Source organism: Sarcophilus harrisii, chromosome 3 (assembly GCF_902635505.1).
Source record: "Sarcophilus harrisii chromosome 3, mSarHar1.11, whole genome shotgun sequence".
NCBI lineage: Eukaryota > Metazoa > Chordata > Mammalia > Dasyuromorphia > Dasyuridae > Sarcophilus > Sarcophilus harrisii.
In genome coordinates, this window is record NC_045428.1 from 328,098,663 (window position 1) to 328,125,412 (window position 26,750).

The window sequence follows — 26,750 nt, forward strand, 5'->3', positions numbered from 1 at the left end:
AGTAGGTGTTATATAAATGCTTATTCTCTTCTCCTTTCTTCTATCTCCTTTCAGCCAAAATCTTTGTAAATGAATGAGTTCTACTGGCAGAGAAAAGTCCCATTCTCAGTCTATGGCCTTAAAGCTCTAGGGATCCTAAGAAGGTGGCACAATTTAGTAGAAATATTGGTGTGGGGACAGCTAGGTGGCACACTGAATAGAGCACTAGCCCTGAAGTCAAGAGGAGCCGAGTTCAAATCTGGTCTCAGACACTTAACATTTCCTTAGCTACGTGAACCCAATTGCTTCAGAAAAAAAAAATATTGGTCTGGACATGAGGAAACCTGAGTTGGCTTTGCTACCTTTCTTGGCTTCTTTAATTTCCTCCTCTCTAGAAAGGAAAGTAGATTACCTCCCAGATCTTTTCCAGTTTTAAGAATCTACAAATTGACCCAGTTATAAAAACTGATTATAAAACTACTTAGTGTTTAGAATCATGCCCGGATGAGCCACCAAGCTCTCAGCTGCAGGAACCAAATTGGTTAGCCAACACTCCAATTTAAAATGTTTCTTTGGCTAGAAAGCAATGTCAATATCAAAGAAAAAATATAGTCTAAACTCATTTCAAATGCAAAAATTACTGTCCTGGTTTTCATTAACTACTGCCTAGGAGTAAGCAGACAGACAAAATAAATTATGAAAAATTATTTTTAATGTACAAAAAGAGTTATTTACAAGTTGAGTGTGTCATCTCAATTTGTAGGATGTAGAAAACAGCTAAAAATGTTTCTGAGATATAAATCTGACCCAACATTCACCTACAGTATTTTTAGTAATGGTGTCTTCTATACAGAATATATACAAATTCGGTATGGTTATCATAATACTATCTCAGTAAATGAGTGAACACCATTAGGAAGCCAGAGACTCTTCGGGACCTTTGGAACATCCAAGATTTGTGCATTTAGAGCTGACCTTTTAAAAGTAAGAGTTCAGGGCACTGTATGATAGATAGTGAAGCACAGGACTAATCATTCTGACTTTGTCCACTGATCCCCTCAGCAGTCACAGGACATAAAAAGGCCTAAGTCATGTCAGAGGATGAGAAAATATCCCATATCACTGATAACGGAGTAGTAGGTTTGATTTTGACAGCTGCAAACCCCATTATAAAAATTGGGGGATACAAGTGTTACCCCTGGAAATCCAAGCTCCAAATGCATTCTTCATATTCCAAATTGGGCCAAGCCCCTCTGAGCAGGAGAATTTAGTGACAGTCCCTCAGTGCTCCCAAGGGCTGGTCCAGCCCAGCCCCTGAGCTGGCGTACCATGCAATACTCATCATTCCTTTATGAATGAATGGGAGGTGGGAGGAGGAAGGGGTATTTTGGAGATACAGCTGGTATAACCCATTTGTAACTCAGCTGAGAGTAATGAGCATTGTCAGAGGATTGGACGCTATCGTTCTGCTGGGAGAATAAGTGCCCTTCAGAGACTTGGGGGGTGGGGTAGGGAGGGGCTGTGAGAAAGCCCTACAGCATTTTTCATAGCAAAGCAAGAGGATAATGTATTAGGAAAAGATAGAAGCTTTTGGTAAATGCATATTTCTCTCTTTCTTGACACCAGATTTTTAAGTAGACTCCTAATATTCTTCTTGAGTAGGATGACAATCCTAGGAAGGAAAAAAGAATGGTTTCCCACCAATGGTAGGTATCACTGCCCCTACCCACCTCCTTTGGAAAGTACAATTCCAATGTGTCACACCAAGTTTGGTCTATCCCTAATATATAGGATCATCATTACCTTAGAGGTATATAAAAATGAGTGTTCTTCTTCTGGATGGGGTTCATTTTAAATACAATGTCAACGACACTGTAAACACACTGGATACAAGGGAGCCACCATTCTGAACTCAGCCCATGGGTATGTCATTCTAGCAACACTGGAATGTTTTATTAATGCACACATATCTTACAAAGATTGCAGGCCCTATAATTTGGTGCCTTCCTAACATCAGGCCCTATATTTTGATACTTCCCTACCAGAGCATAGTAAGGCACTTTTGGAGTGGTTGGATGGGATTGGTGGTTTCTCCTCTGTGCCAGGGTACTTACTGATCCACTATAGTATTCTTAAAGAAGAATTGGGGAGGGGACTGGGGGTAAAGAATACTTTACCTCACTGGCACCATAAGGATCACCAAATTTCATAGGAGCTAAATATGCATCATAGCTTTAAAATTCACACCAAAATACAACTTCCTTTCCTCACCACTCCTCCTCCCCAAATCTGCTTGGAAAATAGTTTAGGAAAAAGCTTGTGGCTAATGAGAAGTTTTCAATTAGTCAAATAACACAAGGGAGGGAGCCAGAGAATAGTTGTGCATTTACATGGAAGGCTTGAAAATGCTTGTAGGAGTCCCCCAGCCCCTTCTCCATTGTAACATTTCTCAGTGTTCTGTAAAAGAAGTCAAAAAACGACTAGAGACACACCACAGAGGTACAAAAATGCCTCTAAAAAGTTCATGAAGTCTGTACAGATAATTTGTTAAAATCCCTTTCATGTATTTAATACTTGTTGGGGAAAAAAAATCTCTATTTTCTAGGAAGTGATTATTTTTCAAAAGCACATTCATCAGATTGCTTGGCAAACAGCCCCTCCCTCCTTGCCTCCTTGTGCTTTGTGTTAAGACATCATGTTAAGGAACTTGCTCTCTTCTGCTAATGTTGTTAGCATGGAGCTCATGTCCCCAATAGCCATATTGCTTATCCCTGCTGGGATTGAGGGCAGGGTCAAGGAGTTCCGTGGAGTTGTGAGGCGGGAGGAATTCTGGGAGAGATTCTGAAGAATGCTGGGGCTCAGGGTCCCCGACATTAGGCTTGAATGATCGCCATCATCCATGATGGCATCAAAATCAATCTGTGGGGGCTCCAGTAGCTGGGAGTCCACAGTGCTTGAAACCTGATTGGCTCCTGGGGAGGCCATGGCATGTGGCTTGATGCTGTTTAATGGACACTGTTGCTGCTGCTGCTGCTGCTGCTGCTGCTGCTGCTGTTGTTGCTGCTGCATTACCCGGCAGTCCACATGATTCTCAAAATTTCCATTCTGTTCATACATGTGGATCTGCCCGTAGTAGTACATCATGCTGTTATCCCGGGGCCCATTGGTATTCTGCTGTGGCAGTTGCTGCTGCTGCTGCTGCTGCTGTGGTGGCGAGACCATGTCATTTATTGATTTGGGAATAGCTTCCCCAGTCTCCTGGCTGGGGGTTCCAGTGGCCATAGGATATGCCGTGGTTCTCATGTATCCCAGCTGTTGTGAAGAGCGTACCCCTCGGTGTCTGTTGGCTGGGCTTGGCTCCGGGGGTGGACGTGGCTGTACTAGGCCTGGTCCAAAGCTCTGTCCCACTGACCCCATCATGTTCTGCTGGGGGTCAACAAAATTGGGTTGGTGGGAGCTCAGAAGAGCCGGGGACTGGTGATAGCCTTCTTGGCTCATGGAAGGTGGCAGGTGATGGCTTTGCTGTGAGTAGTTCTGTGGGGTCACCATATGCATAGCTGGGTTGGGTAATGTGTGCTCCCTCCGGTTGTTTACCATTAGGGAAGGGTCAGAGGCAACATCCATTTGCTGAGGGAGGCCCAGGTGCCCTGCCTTGACTCCCATATTGCTACAGGATGGAGAGAGCTGGCTAATGTCTGCCCCCATTGTATTTGGGCTCAGCATGGGGTGAGGCTGGCTATACGCGGTGTCAGGGCTCAAATCTGGGTTCATGTTGGGGCAGGGATTGGCCTGTAGTGGTTGCCGGACCTGCATGTAATTGACCCTGGGCCCAGGAACAACCCCATTTCTTGGAAGGAGGCTGGACTGAGTGCTGTCGAGATCACTGGGGCTTGTCTGCATGACCTGCTGATTGTAGCTCTGGTACTGCCCAAAGGTCTGCTTCTGTTGTACCACAGCTAAGTTGCCCTGAGCAAACTGTTTGGCCTGCTGGTTGGAAAGGACGTCCACAGAGCCTGAGCTTACCTCATTCCACTGCACAGGCATATTGTTTTTGTTCAGGTTGGTGGGGTTACCATAGCCAAGCTGGCAATCAGCCATCATGGGGGCTGGCTGGCTCCCAGGAGAGTTGGAAGCCACCATTCTGCGTGGGCCGTGTAGACCCGGGCTTGGCAGCTTCAGGCTCCCAGGGAAACTTGGGGCTTCTCCATGGTAAGCCAGGGAATTACTCTCTTCAGGGGCACCGGTACTCTGTGACTTGATATACTGTACTACATCATCAGGCAACATGATGTCATCCTCCCCACTGGGGCCATCGGCCTCGCCTACCATTGTCTCCATAGCTACATTCTCACTGATGCTTGGAGGGCGAGGTGAATACATGTGGCGGGGCAAGGTTCCATCTGAGCGGGTGTAATTCTGGAGGCTAAAGTTCCTCCGCTCTGTGCAGGGTGGCAGATGAGGCGGGTTCATGCTGTTGGTGCTGTTGAAGCGCTGCACCCGGGGGAGGGACAAAGGCTCAGTAGCCAGTCTCCTTACAGGGTCGCTTGCTCGCCTCGTCCCGTTGCCAGTAACCTCATGGGGGAAGGTGGGGGCGGCACCATACCCGTACCCTGGTCCATCGCTCCCACGCCTTGGTCCTAGTGGACGCTGGAAGGGAGGTGGCAGAGAAGGCTCTGATGGATCAAGGAGAGACATCTTATTCTTGAGGCTCATCCTTTCCATATTTGGGAGGGGAGTGGGTGGGGGACCGCCGGTGGCTGCAGCGTACTTGGCTTTCAGGCTGTACTGCTGAGCCGGCGTGAGGTTCAGCAGCCCTGGAGCTCCGCTGCACTGGCTGGCCTCGCTGGAGCGGCGGGAGGCGTCGGTGGAGATGGGGTCGTAGGAGTCGGCCGAGCTGACATTATTGGGGCGGCTCCCAAAGGGAGAAGCCTCGCTGGAACGGCGGCTAGACAAGTATGGGGAGATGCCGGAGGATCTGCGGCTAACGGTGTAGGCGGAGCTCACAGTGCTGGTGGTGCTGTCCCTTCGCTCATTCAGTTGGTTGAGCATGGTCACCTCGTTCACCGACAGCTCCATGATCCTCGGGTTGGGCAGGGGGGCTGTGGGCCCGCTGAAGTTTTCCATAATAGAGCCTGGAGGAAAGAAACAAACCAAAAACCCAAGTAGTAACTTCATTCATTGCATCACTGGATCCGCTAGAAAGACTCCTTGGCTAAGGCTAAGGAAAACGGTGTCACCGTTTCTGTTTGGTTCTTAATTCATGGGAGCTTGAGGTCACCTGAGCTCTCTTTCCTTCACTTTCCTTACCTGTCAACTTAGCCACAGCTGCCTCACAGGATTTTTGTGAGACTCTGATGAGATAATTAATGTCAAAGAATTGTGGAAAACATAACATGTTACTTACGGTCCCTTCACTGGAAGTCTTCAAACAGAGGCTGGATAACTGGCTATTAGGGATGAGGTAGAGTGTATTCTTATTCAAAAATTAACCAGTTAAAAATTTTTCCAGTTCTGAGTTCCAGGCATGCTGAATTAAAATGTCTCTTAATAGATAAGGAAAAAACTTGAGTTCACTAGGAACTTCCCCTATCTAGGAAGTAAATGAGGGAGAAGGCACTCTACAGCTTGGGTATGTCAAATCAACAAGCTTTTAAGTGCCTACTATGTACCAGAGTTATAGAGAAAAGTAAAGGGGGAAAAAAATCCCTGCTCTCAAGGAGCTCACAGTATAATGAAGGAAACAACATGCAAAGAGTTATTTAACAAGATATTTAAGGATAGATCAAAGATAATTTCAGAGGGAAGGCACTAAGGTGAGGAGGGATTAGTGAAAGCTTCTTGTAGAAAGTGGGAGGTCACTGGGACTTGAAGAGAGCCAGGAGGTGGAGATAAGGCTTGGAGGATAGTCAGGGAATGTGCCTAGTCAGGAGGCGCATCTGGTACAAACAACCTCAAGGACACCAAAATGTCACTGGATTTCAGATTATGTGGAAGGGAGTAAGATAGTAGAAAGGTGGGATGTAGTTTTAAAGATATTAAAGTGCTTTAGAGATCATCTGATACAACCTCTCATTTGAAGAATGAAGGAGCAAACTGAGTCCCCACGATTAGAACTAGATTAAAACTGAGGTTTCCTGATTCCTATTCCTTCCATCATTCATCTCTATTATGTCATGTCCCTGCCCCTAGGTTGCAAAGAAAGTGTGAGTTGACAGCTTACCATTTCCCGGAATAGGAGGCAGCTTGGTGTTTCGGACTTGAGGAGCCGGGTTTGCCCATGAACAGGAATCCTTGACTGTCTTAAGCTTCTCCTTCTTGAGTTGTTCAAGCCTTTGCATGGTCGTCATATGTTTGCGCAGCTGCAGGCTGACCGCTGACGTACCTGAGGGGACGGTCGAGTCAGCGACAGGAGCGTTGTCATCCAGTGTGGTCAGGTCTCCCAGGCTACCCCCGCTGTGCATGGTCATCTCTACTCCACTGTCATTGTTGTTGGCGCTGCCGAGGGGTGAGGGCTCACTGCTGCAGGATGATTGGCCCCCGGGGCTGGACTGATACAACTGAAGGAAAATAAACCAAAGGATCATGAGCTAGTCAATCAAGGACCAGTACTTTTCTGCTAAAAACCAGAGGTAAAGTCCCATATCAATGTACAAACTGACTAACACCTATATACATGTTCTTATTCATGAGAGAACTTTCAAGGGAAGGAGAAGCCAGGATCAAACACTGTGATCTCTTCCTTTTTGCTCTTCTAGCACTTATCACCTATATATCATCTAGTGACTGGTTGTATCTTGTACAAGTTGTTTCATCTCCCATTAGGTTTATCATTCTAGCCAAATCATAATTTTCTTAAGAATGGGGACTGTGTCCTTTCCTCCTAATGTATTTTACACATGACTCCTATAGTCTTGAGTCCTTGTATTGTCCTTGTCCTTCAGTTTTAACCGGTATTTGCTAAGAACTTCAGTACTTACTACATCTCCTTGGTTGACTAAGGGCTGCTACTGATCTCTTGGAAATTTTACTCCCCACCTGCTCCTGGCTTCCTTGTTGTGACTTTGGTATATAATGAATGGAGGGATTAAGCTGGCTTGTGGTTTTAGGACCCTCTGGACTTTGCTTTTGCTTTCTCTCCTGCTAAAAGAGTGATTGCTGGGATGACCAAACTGGATCTGTCAAGTTCAGAGGTAGAAGGGATCCTAGTCCAGAAGGGCCATCTTACCTACATTCTGCCCATTTTAATTCCTATTCTCCACCTTATGCATCAGAGGACCTGAACTAACAGGGCAAGATTTCTGAGTCCACTGAATAGAGACCATGATAATTAATTTGGATTAACAACATCTCTTGTGTTTGTCTAAGAATCAGCAGTAAGGGATGCAGCTCCTTGCTTTATCAATTGATCAAATGACAAAAATGAATTTATTAAGCACTACAATGTGCTAAATTCTGGCGATACAAAGGCAAAAGCTAACCATTCCCTACCTTGTATACTATCAGGGCTTGTATATTATCAGGGATACAGTAGGCACATAAATAGATTTATTGAAAATATGTTGAAGAATAAATACAAGATAATTTTGGAAGAAAGAACTGTAGCACCTAGGGAGAACAGGAAAGTCTTCATGGAGAAGACAGCATTTAAGCTAAGTCTTAAAGGAAATGGGAGACTCAGAAACACAGTTGAAAAGGATAAGTATACCAAGCATATGGAGCAGGCAGGTTAAAGGAATGGAGACACTGAAGGGAGTACTGGGTATGAGAAATGATAAGAAGGCTAGTTTGACTAGATCATGGCATTAGTGAAGGAAGGCAGGTACTCTTCAAGGAATATCAAGTGAAAAAGAATAAGAACTATTATTTACTTGTATTCCTCTCTGCTGCCTCTATTTTAAGACCTTAAATGGGTTAATCAAATCAATCCTTTGAGATCCCACATGCATACATACACACACACACACACACACACACACACACACACACACAACCAACCAATTTCTAGTACATCACATCTAAGGTACAGACAGCACTTATACAACAGCCTAACACAAAGTGATACTCTGCTCACCTTAGTACCGACTATCCTTAGAGAGGTATAATAAGAAAAAGAAGAGGAAACAAAGAACAAGTGGTTAGAATTAAGGAGTCACAGCTAAAAGTTAATTATGCAACACATAAAAAAGGAGATACATAGCTTCTAAAATATTTAAAACTATTTTTTTTTATCATCACATGAAACATGGAGAGACGCCTGTCTGGAGGTATTTTGGCTCATGTCTCACTAGGACACCCTCATGGTCTTAGTCTGTTAAGGAAAATATAGCAACCAGTTTTTAAATTTTATTTTGTTTTTTAATTAACTGGGTTCTTTGTCCCAGAAAGTAATAATCAGTTGGGTTCTTATGTCCCAGGCCCATCATATGAAAATTTGTCAAATAATTTTATAAGTCAAGATTATAAAAGAAAAGAAATGGAATTTATTGGCAAGGGCATGGATGAAAATATGGAATTGATTTGGGGCACTCTTTGACAGGTTTTTTTACCAAAGCTCATAGGTTTCAAGCCATTCTGTAGAAGCTGAGGACAAAACTTCCTTGAATTATATTGCTTAGCTTTGTGATCTGGCCAGTTAGTGGAATAAATGCATAAGATTTAGGGGTATTAGGATGAAAGGGCTATGTTGATACTTACCACCGAGTTCTCGGTCTTGATGGCTTTGACATGCAGGCAGTCCTCCACTGCCTGGTTGGTGCTGTTTGCCTCAGCATTCTCTTCCAACCCTGCTCTGCCCTGTTTGGCACTTGCTTCATTATCACCATTCTCCTTGAGTGGAGGTGCCCTTGGGTGGACATCATTGCGCTGTTTCTTGGTGACATGGGCATCAGGACCATGTACTGTCTTCACATGTTTCCTGAGGGAGCTGGGGTCTGTGTATCGCTTTGTACAACCAGGGATCTTGCAGATATAGGGTTTCTAGGGAAAGGGGAATTTGATGTTAATGATACAAGAGATTGTTAAATCCTCATGGTCTTATTAAAAGGGGCCTTTCTCATATGCCATGCTTATTCCCCATAACAATCTCTTGGAGATGGTGTTCTCCCTGACTGGATTAGTCTCCCTGCTTCACCTTTTCCAAATTCAAGCCATTCTCTATAAGATAATTATTAATGACTCTGGTTCTCCCTTGTAAGGTCCAGACCACGCAATTATAATATATGATTGTATAATGCTTTATATTGTTTTCCTAGTTGTTTTATGTATGTATATCTTGTTATACCAAGTGTGGTATTAGTTTTTCAACAGACTGCATCTCTATTTTCACTTTTTTTTCTTCTCAAGGTTTTCTCTCTTTTGTTCTGATTCTTTTTTCACAACATGAGTAATATGGAAATACATTTAATATAATTGTACATGTACATATACATATACAAGTCTATATCAGACTCCTTGATGTCTTAGGGAGGAAGAAGGAAGGAGAAAAATTTGTAACTCAAAATTTTATAAAAATTAATGTTGAACACTATTTTTTTCATGTAATTTGAAACAAATACTATTAAGTGCAGAAAAAAGAAAAACCTGACGAATTACACATCTTCTCGGTTACCTCCTCCTTGCTCTTGCCCAAGGATTTAGCACAGTGCTGGGCACAAAGACCATTAGCTGAATGGATGCAGGAAGGGAACGACTATTTAGGTGATTGTCAAATGTTCCAGATGTATTCCCATAATCCAGAAATGACCAGTATCTCAGCAACAGTTGCAATTGATGTCATTCTCTAAATTTTACTATGCACATGTGTAAGCAATCAGTAAGAAGTAAGTTCATTCTATGTGCCAGGCACTGGGCTAGGAACTGGAGACATGCAGACAAGAACAAAACTATCTTTATCCTCTACAAGCCAGTTAAAACCTAAACCTCAAATCAACACATCTTAGAATTTATCAGACTTGGTCATACTAGGCTCCCAAGGACAAATCACATATTTATTCTAATCCTATCAATATCTTCATTTTATGGATGAGGAAATTCAAGCCAAGCAACTCACCCTAAGATCACATCTGCCATGACAATGGCTGAGCAATGACTGAGATCATAGCTCCCAGTCTAGTAAGCTCATCACTGTTCCAAGAGTGATTACATTTAAACTGTTACATTTGTTACATTGTTAAGCCTGTTAAATTTAAACTTAGTTGCCATTACACCTTTCCTCTTTCTCAAATATTGAAACTAATAATTCATCCAACAAACTCTTATCAAGTGATGATTTCTTGGGTAGTGATATCCAGCTCATGGCCACAGATCACCATCCTCTGAAGTCTGAACCAGATTAAGATATAACTGAAAAAATGTAACTGGAAAATGTTTAACAAAAATAAATAAAACCATACTACAACATAGATAATGTTCATTTGTGCTTTTCTAATCTATTTTTGTTTCTATTTGAATTAAACCCTACTGTTCTATATGCTAACATAGGAAGTTTTCAAAATTCAATGTAAGCTTTTCAAATGAACAAATAATAAAGCATGTATTAATCACTTTTTATGCATCAGGTACTGTGTTATGTGCTAGAATAAATATATTAAAACTTACATTCTAAGAGGGGAAGATGATACTCTAGGAGACAGGTGACCAGGAAGGGAAGCATGTTTTATTCTTGAGAAGTAGAAAGCATAAGGTAGATAAGATGAGGGTAGCAAGCAGATGGTAGAAGGAAAGGAAGGATAGTTGAAGATGATGTGGTCTGTTGTCTAAGACTAGCCAGTCAATGTATGCCCTAAGTGGCCCTAGGTATTCCTTGAGGGAAGAGACTTTCATTTTTACCTTGAGATCTCTAGCACCTAGAATAGTGTCTGGATCATTTCTCCCCCTCACCTGATTTCCTAATAAAAAGTCCTCAATGAAGATAGTTCAGTACCTTCTTGGCAACTGAGAATTTTAAAGAGTTTTCTGGGGGCATCTGGGAGGTTAGGTAATTTGGTCAGGGTCACACAGTCAGTGTCATGGGGAGGACTTGAATCTAGGTCTTCTTAATTCTGAGCTAGCTACAACTACTCACTGAAATATACTATGTACAAAGTGGGCACTTAATGTTTGCTAAATTGAATGAATTCCTGACCTGGGCTTTCGGGGTGGGGTAGGGGAGGAGGAATAACTTTTTTAAGGTCCACAATATATTTCACATTATTATATCAACTATTTTCCCTCATTACTTTCTCCAAACACAACCTTGAAAGCTTCAGTGTTATGATGAAGTCATAGGCCTTGAAGGACATGTAGGATTTACTTCAGTAGAGAGTAAGGGAAAAGGTGATGAGCAAAAAAGCAGATGTTGGAATGTACATGCCAGGTTTGGGGAAACTATAAACATTTTATCATAATCTTTCTGCTCTGGAACCTCAGGGGACACTCTGTCAATTATTAGATCAACATGGCCAGAGTGGATGGTTAATAGAGGAATCATTTGGAAATATGGTTAGAAAATGCAGGCTAGGGAGTTAGTAATAGATATAAGCGTGAAAGCAGGGGTTCTTAGTTGGTATGACCCAGAGAAAAAGAAGTGTTTGGGGTATGGTAAATGTCAGGAGCTATTTCTTACTACAATCGATTCTATAGAAGGTGATAACTCATGTTGGTATTTATGATGTGTGGGGATTTTTAGTTAATTGAGAAGTTCCATTGTTCTTGCCAGATCCTTTCATTAAAGCCAAAATACTGGTGATGAGCACATTGGAACTGCTTAGAGAAGTCATTAAAATATTCCAAGGGGGAAAATGGTGACATGAATTCTCTGACAAGAAAGAAACATTTCTAGGACCAATCACTCCTCTAATTTCTAATTCCTGCTAAAGCTGTGGCTCTTCCTAGTAGGAGTTTGACTCAGACTTCCTGGGGTAGCTCATGCAGTGACCTCAGTGTCTTGATATGTTCATAGACAGTTGAATTGAGGGCCTTAGACCCAAAACATGAGCACCCAGGAGGAACTCTGTAAAATAATCCTTGAGAGTAAAGATCTAAGAGAAAAGAGCCATAATATCAATGTCACATGGCCATCTGCAGCTGTCATTCCCTGTATCCATATGCCAACTGCTTTCAGTTTCTTTGTCTTTTTTTGTTTGCCTTGCAGAAAAATAAAAGTGTCCCGGAGTTGTCTTAGCTTCAAAATTTTCCAAATGTTTTATCTCCTTTGACTCACAATAACTCAGTAAAGTACATAAAGCAAATATTATTCCCATTTAATAGATGGGAAAAGTAAGGCACAAGGAAAGGAAGCAATTTGCCTTAGTGTACCCAAATAATTAGGATATGAAAAACTGGCCTCAGAAATGAAAGATCTAGTTTTAAGTAGTCCTTCTGACCAATAAAATTTTTTAAAATTATGATTAACATTTATAATAGCACTCACTGTGTGCCAGACATTGTATGAAGCATTTTTATTATCTCAGTTGACTCTCACAACCCTATAAAGTAGGTGCTATTATCAAGCAAACCTGTGGTCATAAATGCAAAGAAAGTGCTGACTTACATTGGTAGAGGGAAATGCCTCTCCCTGGGATTCCCTGTACCAATAATCCCACAGGTGCACCTTCATTCCCTATGACTATAAAACACAGATGAAACCTCTGTCAGAATTTACAAAGAACTTTCCCACCCATTACTGTAATATCTTACTTAAGCCTTTGGATTCTAAGTCTAGGATTCCTTCTGTTAAAGCTTTCTAAATGGATTTATATGATCCATACATGCCATCTTTCTTCTTTGATACCTCATCCTGGCATGGGAGTGAACTTCCATTCTCAACAATTAAGCCAGTAGAGGTATAACTATGGTAAGCCTTGTAGACCAGGAAAGGCTTTGAAATGGGCCATAATATCTGGCTTCCAAGGATTAGTTTACTAAGAACTGCAATGCTTTCCACAACAATCAAGTGAAGAACTATTTGATTCACAGCAAATAATGAATGGTTCTCTTGCTTGTCTTTATGACCACTGGTTCCGCATCCATAACATACCCTCTCTAACTGTGGGAAGACCTCAAGTCTCTATATTCTTTCCTCATCTCTCTCTCTACTTCTTTTTTCACTTGATCACTTCATCAACTGCCATGGACTTAAGTATAATTTCTATGAAGATGCTACTCATATGTGTATATCCAATCACATTCATTCTCTTGAGCTCTAGTTCAAAATCACAAACTGCCTATTAGACATTACAAACTGGATAGCCCATAGATATCACAAACTCATTATATCCAAAACAACTAAATATTGTTCCTTACAAATTCCCACCTCTTACATTTTCCCATTTCAGTTAAGGGCAGTACCATCATTCTAGTCATCTGGATTTGCGACTTGAATACATTTTGTCATTTCCCATATACCTTGCCTTATCTGGCCATTTCCTGACATTAGTAACATCTCTTGTATCTGTCAGTTTTTCTCGACTCATATAGCTTTCATCTTTCCTAGGTTATTGTACTAATGTATCATTTGCCATTCCTGCTTCATCTTTCCTCAGTCTAATCTATCCTCCAATCATCTGATAAAAATGAATTATGTAACTACTCTATTAAAAAAAACAAAATAAAAAAAAACTCCAATCACTCCAAATTGCCTCTATGATCAAATACAATTTCTTCTGCTTGGTATTTAAAACCTTTTACAATCTGGCCTCAATATACTAATCCAGATTTTTTATGCCTACTATTATATATTACTTCCCTTCCTGCACTTCATGGTTGAACAAAATTTTCCTTTCCTTTGAACAAAAAACACTAGGAAGTGATTCCCCTGATTCATCCTTTGTCTCCATGCCTTTGTTCTGGTCATGTCAAGAATGTACTTCTTCCTCTTCACTTCTACTTGTTACAATCCCTTGTTTCTTTACTAATTCAGTTTAAACTTCAAGTTGTTGGTTTTTTTTACACAAAGTTTTTTTACACAATTTTTTTTTTTGGTCCTTTCAGTTGATAATGCCTATATCTTCCCTCATTTGTTATCTTGTTTTTAGTTTGCATATTCTATTTTTGTACAGTTTGAATAGTTTGTATATTTTAAATATGTACATGTTATCTCCCTTAATAGAAAGCAAGGAAAGTTTGTATGTATTGTATCCTTAGGACCTAGCAGAGTGCTCACCACACAGTAGGCACTTAACAAAGATTGTTAATCTGTTGATTGACTGACCATCTTCTAATATTTGATTAGGTTTGCAAGCTCTATTCAAGGAAAGAGCAGACACAACAATGAAATGATTGAAATATACATCACATATGCATAGGTATGTAGCTCCACATTCATATGAATTTAATAGCTATAGTTTAAGTTTCTTTCTTGAATGATAAATACCTGTTATAGTCTAATAGCAAATTTTCTAAATGGTCAAAACCATTATTAAACACTAGGAGATTTTCTTTAGTCTGTTAGACTAATGGCAATATAAAATTCAATCTACAGGTATTCACTTGTTGCAGCAGACCATCACATTCATTCTAATAAAGCCAATTTTCTGGATTCCCTAAGTACTAGTAGTGGGCTTAAATTAACTGGAATTAACAAAGCATGTATTGTGCTTCATCATTTTACATCAAAAGGTCAAGGCATTATTTGCTTTTGTAGAGCGTCACTACCAGGTGCAGAAAGGTTCCACAGAAAAGTTAAATGCAAAGTTAAATCATTATGACAGTCATTTTCCTATAGTGTAACAATTTGAATCACACCTTCATTGAATAAGCTGATGGTAGCATTCAGAATAATAGAATACATCTGCAAAGTGCTTAAATAATCTTTGTCTTTACCATAATCTTGAGAGACAAATTCTGGAAATCCCATTTTATAGATGACATAATTGAGAGTTTAAGTAGCTTATTTAATATCATGTATGAAGTCAGCAGCAAGAGGCTGGCCATGATCTGAAGTCCAGGGACTCTAAGCAAAGTATTTTTCCCATGATACCTTAGTACTTCACTTTATTAATTTGGGTTTCTTCTGAACACCATTACTTCCCTTCCCCTTCTCCACTCTGCTCCTTTCAGGATCAGACAGTAAAGTTAAAGGCTTTTGAGTATAGAAGCCTCAGAAGTCCATCTGGAGAAGTTGCTCTTTAACCTTAGTGTTCTCCCTACTCTGGCTCTACCCACTTTTCTATATACTTTCCAAAAGCCCAAACCTAAAAGAAATACCTCATTGGAATGAGTTCGGTTTTGGTGCTTGGCCCGGTCAGAAGCATTAGAGAAGGCTTTATTGCATCCCTCATGTTCACACACATAAGGTTTCTCGCCCGTGTGGGACCTCAGATGCGTCTTTAGGTTCTCCAGTCGAGAGTAGGCTTTTGAGCATCCTTCAAACTGAAATTGAAAAGATAAAAATTGAATAAATGATGAGGAAATCAATAAACCCATAATTTGAAACTAAACTGAAAAACAGGGACCCTGTTTAAGGAGAGGCAGTATGCTACAGTTGAAAGGGTCAGAAGTATTTATTGGGTTTTAGCTCTAGGAACTCTCTAGTTTGATCCTTGCATGGGTAAAAAAAATAGTCTGTTTCTTCAGATATAAAATGAGAGGGACTGCTTGAAATGATCCATAAGTTGGCTTATAGCACTAATATTATAGGATTCTAACTGAGAAGGTTTTCCCTACTCCTTTCTCTAATGCAAATCTCTTACAAACTTTTTTAAAGGTTACATTGGATTGCAAGTTCAAAGTCTTTAAAGCTTAAGACACATTTCTTCTTCCTCCATGAATCCTTCAATGATAACCTTGCCTTCAATAATCTTGCTTTCTCTTGTGAATGCCAATAATGTCGTTATAATTCCTTTGATAATTAAACTTTCTTTTTGTGTATGTTAGCCTTGTTTTCTCCAGTTGGGCTTTAAGTTCTTTGAATGTAGATTTACATGCACTTATCTCATAGTATCAGAGCTGACAAAAAGTTATCAAACTGTGCATACCCTTTGATCCAGCAGTGTTACTACTGGGATTATATCCCAAAGAGATTATAAAGAAGGGAAAGGGACCTGTATGTGCACGAATGTTTGTGGCAGCCCTTTTTGTAGTGGCTAAAAACTGGAAACTGAATGGATGTCCATCAGTTGGAGAATGGCTGAATAAATTGTGGTATATGAATATTATGGAATATTACTGTTCTGTAAGAAATGACCAACAGGATGATTTCAGAAAGGCCTGGAGAGACTTACACGAACTGATGCTGAGTGAAATGAGCAGGACCAGGAGATCATTATATACTTCAACAACAATACTAGATGATGACCAGTTCTGATGGATCAGGCCATCCTCAGCAACGAGATCAACCAAATCATTTCTAATGGAGCAGTAATGAACTGAACTAGCTATGCCCAGAAAAAGAACTCTGGGAGATGACTAAAAACCATTACATTGAATTCCCAATCCCTATATTTATGCACACCTGCATTTTTGATTTCCTTCACAAGCTAATTGTACAATATTTCAGAGTCTGATTCTTTTTGTACAGCAAAATAACGTTTTGGTCATGTATACTTATTGTGTATCTAATTTATATTTTAATATATTTAACATCTACTGGTCATCCTGCCATCTAGGGGAGGGGGTGGGGGGGTAAGAGGTGAAAAATTGGAACAAGAGGTTTGGCAATTGTTAATGCTGTAAAGTTACCCATGCATATATCCTGTAAATAAAAGTCTATTAAATTAAAAAAAAAATAGTATCAGAGCTGAAAGCAATCTTAGACAGAAACTGAGGCTTTGTTACATCCTGTGTCTCCCATAACATCTAACATAGAGCTTTGCATGCAGGAATAGCCTGATAAATTAGCTATTGCTTGTCATATCTATTATTCTTTCAAATTTTCTACAGCTGTTCTGACCATAAACAGTAGCTTTCAGTTTCTTTGGTTATGAGCCTGTTCTACCACTGGGATTCATTTCCTCATGTGACTGACTAAAAGAATAATTAAAACTGAAGATGGTTAATTCCTTAGTCCTAGAAGGGACGGGGGAGAGAAAACTGTATATTCTGAGAAGAATTGAATAGGACTGAAGAAGTGATCAGATCTCCTATTTTAGCATTTTTCAGATTACTGGATTTAAAGATGCAAGGGATTTTAGTGGTCAACTTGTTCAAGCTTGTCTTTTTAAGGGAAATTTTTACAGAAGAAAACCGAGGCCTAGGGAGATGGAGTCCTCTTTTCCCCACCTCTACTCTTCTATACATCTTTAGCACCTAATCTAGTGCCTTGCATTTAGCAGATTCTGGGAAAATTTGAATTTCTGCCAAAGTCCCACAAGCAGAAGTGAGACTAGATGAGGCTAGAACCTGGGTTCTCTTGACTCTCAATAGAGAAAGAGAGGGAAAGAGAGAGAAAGAGAGACCAGGAGAGACAGACAGAGAGAGAGAAAGAGAGACAAGGAGACAGAGAGAGAGAGAGAGACAGAGAGAAACACACACACACACACACACACACACAGAGACAGAGAGATTTTAAAACACAAAAATCTTTATAAGAATTCTCTTCAACCACAATCTTTTTAATTATTAGCTTAGTCAGGAAGACCTGAGTTGGAGCTTCTGCATATGGAGAGTGCTTTGTTCTGTTTAAAAACTGTAGAATCTCATTGTCAGAGGTCAGATAACCCCAGAGGTCATACAGTCCATCCTGCTCTGGAGCACAAATTCCCTTTTATAACATTTGAAACAGCCTCTGCTTAAAGACCTGTAGGGATGGAGAATTCAGTATTTATCAGGGCAGCCTGTTCCACTCTTTGACAGCTCTAATTGTTAGACTACATCCTCATAGTGAACCAAAATCTCTACCCCAGTAACTTTTCCTGGGGAAAAAGTTTAATTCCCTTTTCAATATCACAGAATTTCAAGAGTTTCAAGACAGATAAAACAACTCCTGCTAAGTCTTCTGCTCTATAGACTATGTATACCGAGTTGCTTTAGAACATTTATTCAACAACCATTTACTAAGCAACTACTGTGTGTCAGACACTACATTAGATACTGGAAATACAAAGACAAATAAATAAAACACTATCTTCTTCCAGAGCTTATGTGCAAAAGGGAGAAAATAACATGAACAAAAAATATTAAATGTGTATGTATGTATGTTACATATAAATTTCTGATGGAGGGTATTAGAAATTTGAGGGATTAGAAACTAAGTTTTGAGGTCATTGGTCCTTTAAAATGAAGGGGTGGGGAGGGAGAGGTGCCCCCGGGTCATGAAGGAAAGATGGCAGCCCATGTAAAAGCATATATTTCTGAGTCCTTACCACCAACAATTTTCTTTTGGATAACTTCTGGCTTCTTAGTGTCCCTCCCAAAATGTAGTACATCATAGGGTCATAATGTGGCAAATATAGAATAATCAGGGCTAAGTTTCTAGGAAGGGCATAATTAAACTATGACAGACAGGAGACTCACTCTTCTTTTCAAATATCTCCCTTAAAGAGAATTCTGAAAGCTCTCCTGAGCATTTATTCCACATCCCAATATTCTTTATTAGGAGAGAAAAATTCAACTTCTTCACTATTCTGGTATACAGGTCACTGGGCTGGTTTCATAGGTTTAGATACGAAATTTAGATAAGATAGAATCTTTTCCCTCTTTCTAGAAGAAGAATAACACACAAACATATTTTAATGAAAATATGCCAGGAAGTTATCACTTGAAGAAATTGCATGATTGATTTTTTTGTAAAGTGAATTATTTTGGCAGTGTAAATAGAGCTTCCTCTCCATTCTCTCCCTCATTCCAATTTGGTCTATTTAGTAAGTTTGGATTTTTTGATTCTTCTCATCTCACATAACAGATCCACCAAATCTTGCATCAATCTATTTATCTATCCCCCAGCTCAAGTATGTGTGTTTGTGTCTGAGAGAGAGAGAGAGTGAGAGAACGAGAGAGAGAGAGAGAGTGTGTGTCACTTTAAAATGCAAGAAACTTCAGAAGAATTGTCTTTAGCCATCTCAATTTGTAGTTTAGTCAGAGCTGAAGGTAAGAATTGAGTCAAATTTAGTTTCAGACACTACTGGTTGTGTGATTCTGGGCAAGCAACTTAACCTCTGCTTGCCTCAGTTTCCTCAACTATAAAATGGAAATAATGATAGTATCTTTCTCCTAGGCTTGTTATGAGAATCAAATGAGATAATAAATGAAAAGCACTTAGCACAGTGCTTGATACAAAGCAATCAATATAAGAATGTTTATTATTATTAGTTATTTTAAAATTAAAAATAGAGGTTCCCGACCTATAATAATACATAACCTGGGGAGGGATGGCATGAGAAGCTTCTCAATGGGGTAGGGAGGATGTCTGATAATTATAGTATCTCAGTGAAATTAATATCTTTTTTTAATGAACATTTAAACAATAAATTCTAGACTGTATTTCCTTACATATTTAATAGGAGACATAGGAATGTTAACTAGAAGCCAAGAGGAACTAGAATGAAAAAGTTGGGAATCCCTACTTCAAAACATAGTCTGTTCTGTCAGTGTCTGACACTAAGAATATTCTTACCTATAGACAGAATAATTAACAACTATGGTGATATTTAAAGGGCTGGGAACCTCTTCTTCAACAGATTCTTCTCATCTACTTGAAGTTTCAAAATTAAATATTTATTCCCTCCATTTGATGTCTAGATGCCTAACTTCTATATCTTCTGTAAAGAGATGGGGGCTACTACTTTGTGTGGTGTACTGCATATCAGGAAAGGCTGATGTGTTGGTTAATTTTGCTGATGTATTTTTTCTCTTTATTTTAAATTTTTAATTTTTTTAAAAAAAGGCATAGCTCACTAGGTAAAGGAAGAAAAGACAGTTTCATAAATGAAAGTGATATAAAAACAAAAGATAGCAGTACAATAAAACAACTAACTCAGGGCCTCTAGGAAGCATCTTTTAAAATATGATCATTTTTCATTGCACACAGTAACAGCAAGGTTGTAATAATGATCAACCGTGAAAGTCTTGGCTACACCGATCAATACAATGATCCAAGACAGTCCAAAAGGATTCATGATGAAAGAATGTTATCTACCTCCAAGTGAGAACTGATGAACACTGAGTACAAATTAAAGTCTTGGTCTTGCTTTTTTTGAAATATAACTAATATGGAAATATGTTTTTGCATGATTTGACATGTATAATTAATATCATACTGCCTTCTTAGTGGGTGATATGGGGGGGAGAGGGAGGGAGGGAAAGAATTCAGAACTCAAAATTTAAAAATATTGTTAAAAATAAATAAATTTAAAATCTAATTATTTTTAGAGTATGAACTCAAGTTGTCCCTCATTAAACCTAAATGTAAATTAATCTATGAGATGCTTTCCTTAATGATAACTAGGAAATCACAGCCCTGGGCAAGTGGAAATTTTTGAAAGGGAGAAAGGTCACTTTGGAACGTGAGTTAGTCACCAGAGAGGCAGGCCTTTGGCAGCTAGTGGGGAAGGTGGGGAGTGAATCTTTCTGGACAGTGGGGGGGGGGGTGCAGGACAGCATGAAGGGGCCGAGCAAACTGCTACTAGGGAAATATGAGAAAGGAGAAGAGGGCAGGGCGAGGAAGGATACCTGGCTAGACTGACAACCTTGGGCTTGATTGACTTCACCTCTGTTTGTAAGGAAATGACTTTGTGGCACAAAGGGCTACCGGTAATGTGTGAGGAGAAGGTAATATCAGGCTAAGAGTTTTTCACCCAGAAGCTTTGGTCAATAGGTCTTCTTAACAATTCACATTTTGCCTCTTTAAAAGGCTGAAACTCTATCCATAGAGCCTTAGTTAGGGGGGATAAGAGTAATGGAGTGGAAGAACTTCAGTGACCCAGATCAGGTGGGCTACAAGAAGGTACACTTTAGCTTCCTCCATCACCAGATTGGGGGGGGGGGTCTTTGGAAGAATGCAAGTCTTCTGAGGGAATGTTGGGAAGTTGGTTGACTTCTTGCAGTCCAACTGCAAGAAAGTGCTAGACTAATGAAAAACATGAGGTGAGATGTGGGGTCGGGCCATATGGGGGTTGTTATAGAGAGGAATGACATCATTTCTTGTCTCCTCATATATCCACCCCAATATCATCACGCTGGAGCAAAGCCTTGTTTATCCTTGACTTATTTGAGGGTTGGTAGGAGACCTAGGGATGCAAAGGCACCACTGATCTAAGGTAAAATATCTCTGTTTTCTTTTGGGTAGAGAACTTCAACTTGGTTCAATTTTTTTTTTATTTGCTTGGACTATATTTTCCTATAAGATAGTGTGAAGTCCTCTTAAAAAGTATCACATCCAGGCCAATCCCATGAGTTGATGATGGCATCAAATAAACAGCCGCTCCCCCAGTCTTTTCTGATGCAATCTGCTTCCTCTTTCCTTGTGTTTTTTTTTTCATTTTTAATTTTTTTGTACTAGCTATGCCCCATTTTTAGGAGAATGATATCATTAAATGATGGGATTTTGTGTAAGACAACAGCATGGAATCACTGAGAACACTGAACAATTTCTTAGATGAAATGCAATCTACTTTCTTGCTCCTTATTAAGTTTTATGGCCATCTGGCATGACTGTACAAGATATGTGTATACTGAGAGATTTATATTTGTTTGCATGGTATAATCTGGGAAATAAATATTTTTCTTCCATTTAGTTTTTTTTGGTGAAGATGATGAATCTAATCTCACTGTGAGCACTGATTTCACTGAGGAGGCCCTATCTTATTCTGTGACTATTGTTATCTGCGAACAAGAAAATCTGGAATACCTATCTTAGAAAAATCCCTCTTCCCACTGGTAATTTTTGCGAGATATCCTCTGAAGTAGCACTAAGCAGTTTTGGAAAACACAGGTCTTTTGGTTTTATGCCTCACTTCATATTATAGTCTCCGATGAGCTTTAACATATGCATGGGATATACAGTTTTACTTTTTAAATTTTAAATTTTAAAAATTAAATTTTAATTTTTTTTACTTTGAATTACTTTTAAATTTTACTTTTAAATTACTTTTAAAAGTATGTTTTTAATTTCTTTTACTTTTACTTTTAATTACTTTTAAACTATATTTTTCTTTAAAGGGTGAAATGCCTCTCTCCTTCCCCCTACATTCAATAAACAATAAATACAGTGGAATTTCATACTTTCTACATCTTTCAGTCAACTGTAAATTTTGAATCAAAAGAAAACTGTGATATGCTGCATCTCTCTGTTCTTTTCTCACATTTTTCATCAAGTATTAGGCAGGTAGGTGATACAGTAGATAGGGCACAGGTCCTAGAGTCAGGAAGAACAAATTCAAATGCAGCCTCAGGCACTAGGAGCTGTGTAATCCAGAGCAAATTACTAAACTCTGGTATGCCTTAGTTTCCTCAATTGTAAAATAGGGATAATTGCACCTACTTGTCAGGGTTGTTGTGAAGCTTAAATGAAATAATATTTGTAAAGTGCTATGAAAAGTGCTTAATAGATACCTCCCTTCCTTCCTTCCTTCCTTCTTTTCCTTTCTCCTTCCTCCCTTCCTTCCTCTATGTACAAATTATTTTTTTATACATTCTACAGAAGATATCTTGGCCAGATAGAAGCAAAGGAGGGCTCATTTTGCAACAGTTAACACTGTGCCCTGCCTTTTAAAATGCCATCTATGATTTTTTTTAATTAAGTATTTTCTCTTTTTTGAGACAGTTTGCAAATTGATCTTTCAGTACTTCCAAAACTGTGTTGCCTCCAGGGCATATTTCTTTTATATCCCTTCTTCTTCTTCTTTTTTTAAAATTTCATCTTCTTAACCAACATTTCTAGTTCCTTGTGTAATACACCAGAGAATGAAAAGTTTGGAGCCTAAATGTGTTTTTCTTAAACATTGATTAAAAAAAAAATTCTAAGTTCTTTTTTCCCTCTGACTCCTCTCCCACCCATTGAGAAGGGAAGCAAGATGCTGGTCTTAAATGTGATGGTTTGACTGTCATGGGTTATGGGAAGGGTTGCTATAAAACCACTGGCAAATGTGCTCCATTTTCCATATATTTATTGCACTGATACACAGTCCATTAGATATCCTTAAGAGATTAGGATGAATAATAGGTTCAGTTGATTCATAGATTGTTGAACAGGAGGAAAAGGGAATGATTTGAGCAGCAGCAGGTGAAGACGTAAAAGAAGTGACTCAAGTGGCACTTAGAGTGGGAGAATCAGGAAAACTATAAAAGATTTCTAAGGAAAAAAGTCTAGAAAACAAAATTTTTTCAAAGTACAAAAGCATTCTTAATTTCTAGTTAGTTCTGTTTGCTTAAAAACTCAAAAGATTTTGTGTAGATAATTTCTGGTAACAAATTTAAAACATTCTAGTGAGGTAAGACTCCTAAATAGTTTAAGACATCTTAGTTACATTATATGACAGCAAAAGGAAAAATCTGCCTATGAAGACCATTAGTTTTACCGTGCATTTATGTGGCTTCTCGCCAGTGTGCCTGCGCATGTGTACCACCAACATATACTGAGCCTTGAACGGCTTCTGCTCCCGGGTACAGTCCTGCCAGCGACAGACAAACTCTTTCTTCTCTCCATGAATATGGTCGTTGTTAATGTGCTGCAAAAATAAGGAAGATGATTAAGATGACTCAAATCCAGTCCAATAAATTTTTTTTGACAAGTTAGAATGATGGGTTGAATAATAAGATGAAGTTTAATAGGGATAAATTTCAAGTCCTACACTTGTGCTTAAAACAACTCATTAGTTGCACTCATTAAATGCATCAGTTCATGGAGAAAAGACCTGGATATTTTAAAGTACTGTAAACTGAAAATGACTCAACAGGACAATATTACAGCCATAAAAGGAACAGTAGTTTTTATCTTAAACTAAATTATGAGCAACATACCAAAACCCAAACCAAAACAAAAACCAGAAAAAAATAAGTTTTATTGTTTGCATTTTAAAAGGTTTAAGAAACATAATTTCTGGGTGATTTAATAATTTTATTAATAATAATTAGTATGTATACTAATAAAATGTATACTAATAAAAAAAATGGCCATCTCTCTTAAACCAAAGATCCTTTATGGTGGTGGGCTCCAAGTTTATATGCCCTTTAAAGAGTAGGTATTCTTGGGAGTGGCAATCAATTCTAACAAGTAATGACAGAATGAATATTACAACGAGAGGATAGGTTATATAACAATGAAGGTCTGGGAGTATGTGATTTGGGTCACCCAAATCTTGGTCAAAGAGACATCAATTTCCATATGATCTGTCTTACAAAAGGGAGAATCAACACTTTCTAGACTTAAGTATACCCAGTGAGCAGAAATGCTTCTATTACCCTAAACATAGAATTTATTTTACTGTCTTTGATTAGGCCTTAGCTATCCTGGGTAGGGAAATGTTTTAGAAAAATTTCCCACACTGATTGATTTCTGGATAAGAAAGTTGAAAAGGGGAAAAACATTGGTCTTAATGCAATAATTAGTTATTAAATACAAGAGAGAAATAATAATTTCTAATAATTATCTTCTACTTTGGTTGATACTTAGTTCATTTCTAGGGACTGCATTTCTAGAGATAAACTGGCACAGGTCCAAGAGATGGTGATTAGGCTGATTTGAGCACCTGAGACTATATCACACAAAGTTTAACTGAAAGAATGAGGATATTTATTACATAGAGAAGAGAATACTTGGGGAAATAATAGCTATCTTTATCAGAAGAGCTGTTATGTGTTAAAGGGATTAGATTTTTTTTTTTTTTTTTTGCTTAGCTCCAGAGAGCAGAACAAAGAGCAATGGGTAGAAGTTATATGGCAACTGATTCAGAGTTGACATGAGAGAGCATCCAAATAATAAAAGATATCCCAGAAGGGGATGAACTCCTTCTGTAGTTCACCATCACTATTAATATTTAAAGGAAATCTAGATTATTATTGGTTGAGAAAGTCAGGAGGGGTCTCTGAGATCCCTTTGACCTTGAATATGCTCTGATTCACATAGATAAACATAAAAACTTATTGAGTGAATTAATAAGTGTTTGTGATAAGCATGGTACCATTTGTGTACTTATCATCTGTACAGCCTGTTATCAATGTCTTTCTCTGAAAGGGAAAAAGAAGCTCCCTTTCACTCAATATCTGGGATATAGATTAGGAAAATATCATCCCCGACATGATCTCCTGTACTTGCTGATGCATGACATATCACTGCCCGAGCTTTCTGTCATTGTTTTAAATCTTTTATCTCTTTTCAAATAGATTCATTTCACTTCTCTGGGACTCAATTTCCTTAACTATAAAATGAAAGAGTTGGATCAGAAGCTCCACTCCTAGCTCCTCTATTCTGTGACTCAATAGTCATTTCAAAGCCAAGACTATACTCAATAGGAAAACCATAAAATACATGAGTATCTACCCATGTTTCTTTGTTTTACTTTCTTTTTTCATTGTGTGATGAAAGGAAAACTGACTGGACATAAGAATACCTGGGTTTTCATCCTATTTATGATCTTCACTATTTGTGACTCACTTAAATTCTTTTTTAATCTGGGTTGCAGAGTTGGCAAGTGTTGGAAGCCAAATTTGAACTCAGAGAGATGAGGCTTTCTGACTTCATGCCCAGCCCTCTATCTACCAAGCCACCTAGGTGGCTCTGGTCTGAATTTTTAATAAATATTTTATATTTTATAATTTTTATAAATATTTTATAAGATTATTTTATAGGATGATATTAAGAAGACCAAATGAAACGAGATCTGTGAAAGCAATTCTCAAAAAGTAAAACACTATACCAAATTAAAGTATTATGGAACTTTCCTCCTCCCATCCCAGTTTTTTTTTCTTTCTCATCTTTCAACTCCTTTATGTATATTGAGGGAGTCCTACTCCATGTTGTTCTTCTCTCCTCCGCGCCCCCCCCCCCCAAAAAAAAAAAAACAACCTTTCCTAATCTTTTAAAATTCTGCCTTTCTAGAGTTAATTTTTTTATTTTCTAGTTAAAATATAAATTCCACTGGGAGGTTCACTGCCCAAGAGTGATTAGTATGGATGAGTTTGTCAAATCCTTTGACCAGAACAAGTAGAGGAAGGATAAAAGAAAGGGAAGAAGAAGAGAGCAAGAGGAAGGCCCTGAGGCCATGGGTGGACTACTTTGGGGTAGTGGTAAAGGGAAGGGTAAGGGTGCAGAACAAGGAGTTTGGTACCCTGACGACAGACTCAGTCAGCTTCATAATTTTGCCACAGACTTACACAACTGAGATGTAAGAAAAGAGAGAAACTTGCTGGCACTGTTGTACCTCTTGCAACACCATTCTGTGATTTTTCTTCCTTGGTGATGAGAGTGGTGTCATTGCCACAGCAAATTCCTTTTCCTATTCCCACTTCCTATACCCATTGACATGTACACATACCACCAGGAGTTTCACACTGAAAGTTTATTCTTCTGTCATATAAATAATGTTTCTGCTTTCTCATTTTGAATTAAGAATTTATTCATTTAGTATAATAATTCTGGGAAGCAATTTTGAATTATGCAAAATAAAATGATTAAATATCAATATCCTTTGACTCAGATATTCCACTGCTAGGAAGGTATATATATATCCCAAAGAGGTTACTGATAAAAAAAAAAAAGGCCTAATATACTAAATTATTTATTGCAGCATTTTTTGGTGACATCAAAGAACTGAAAACAAAACAGATGCACATTCACTGGGAAATGAATGGCTAAACTGAATTATATGACTATGGTGGCATACTGTTCTATAAGAAATGATAAATATGATGAGTACAAAGAA

At 38.8% G+C, this 26,750-nt stretch overlaps 1 protein-coding gene across 3 annotated transcripts in view; it reads right to left on the minus strand.

The window, feature by feature from the left end:
• Positions 1-277: 277 nt before the first annotated feature.
• The window catches only part of GLI2 (GLI family zinc finger 2), a 400,515-nt gene continuing 374,042 nt past the window's right edge, over positions 278-26,750 (minus strand). For 2 of the 3 annotated variants that reach the window (XM_031959941.1, XM_031959940.1), the window contains exons 10-14: positions 23,409-23,558; positions 15,163-15,327; positions 8,674-8,955; positions 6,200-6,536; positions 279-5,111 (exon numbers count right to left, since the gene is read on the minus strand). In XM_031959941.1, coding sequence (XP_031815801.1) covers positions 2,665-5,111; positions 6,200-6,536; positions 8,674-8,955; positions 15,163-15,327; positions 23,409-23,558 — 3,381 coding nt within the window. In that variant the 3' untranslated portion in view covers positions 279-2,664. Of the gene's footprint in view, positions 5,112-6,199; positions 6,537-8,673; positions 8,956-15,162; positions 15,328-23,408; positions 23,559-26,750 lie in introns of all 3 variants that reach the window. The other variant, XM_031959942.1, reaches the window with a different exon arrangement.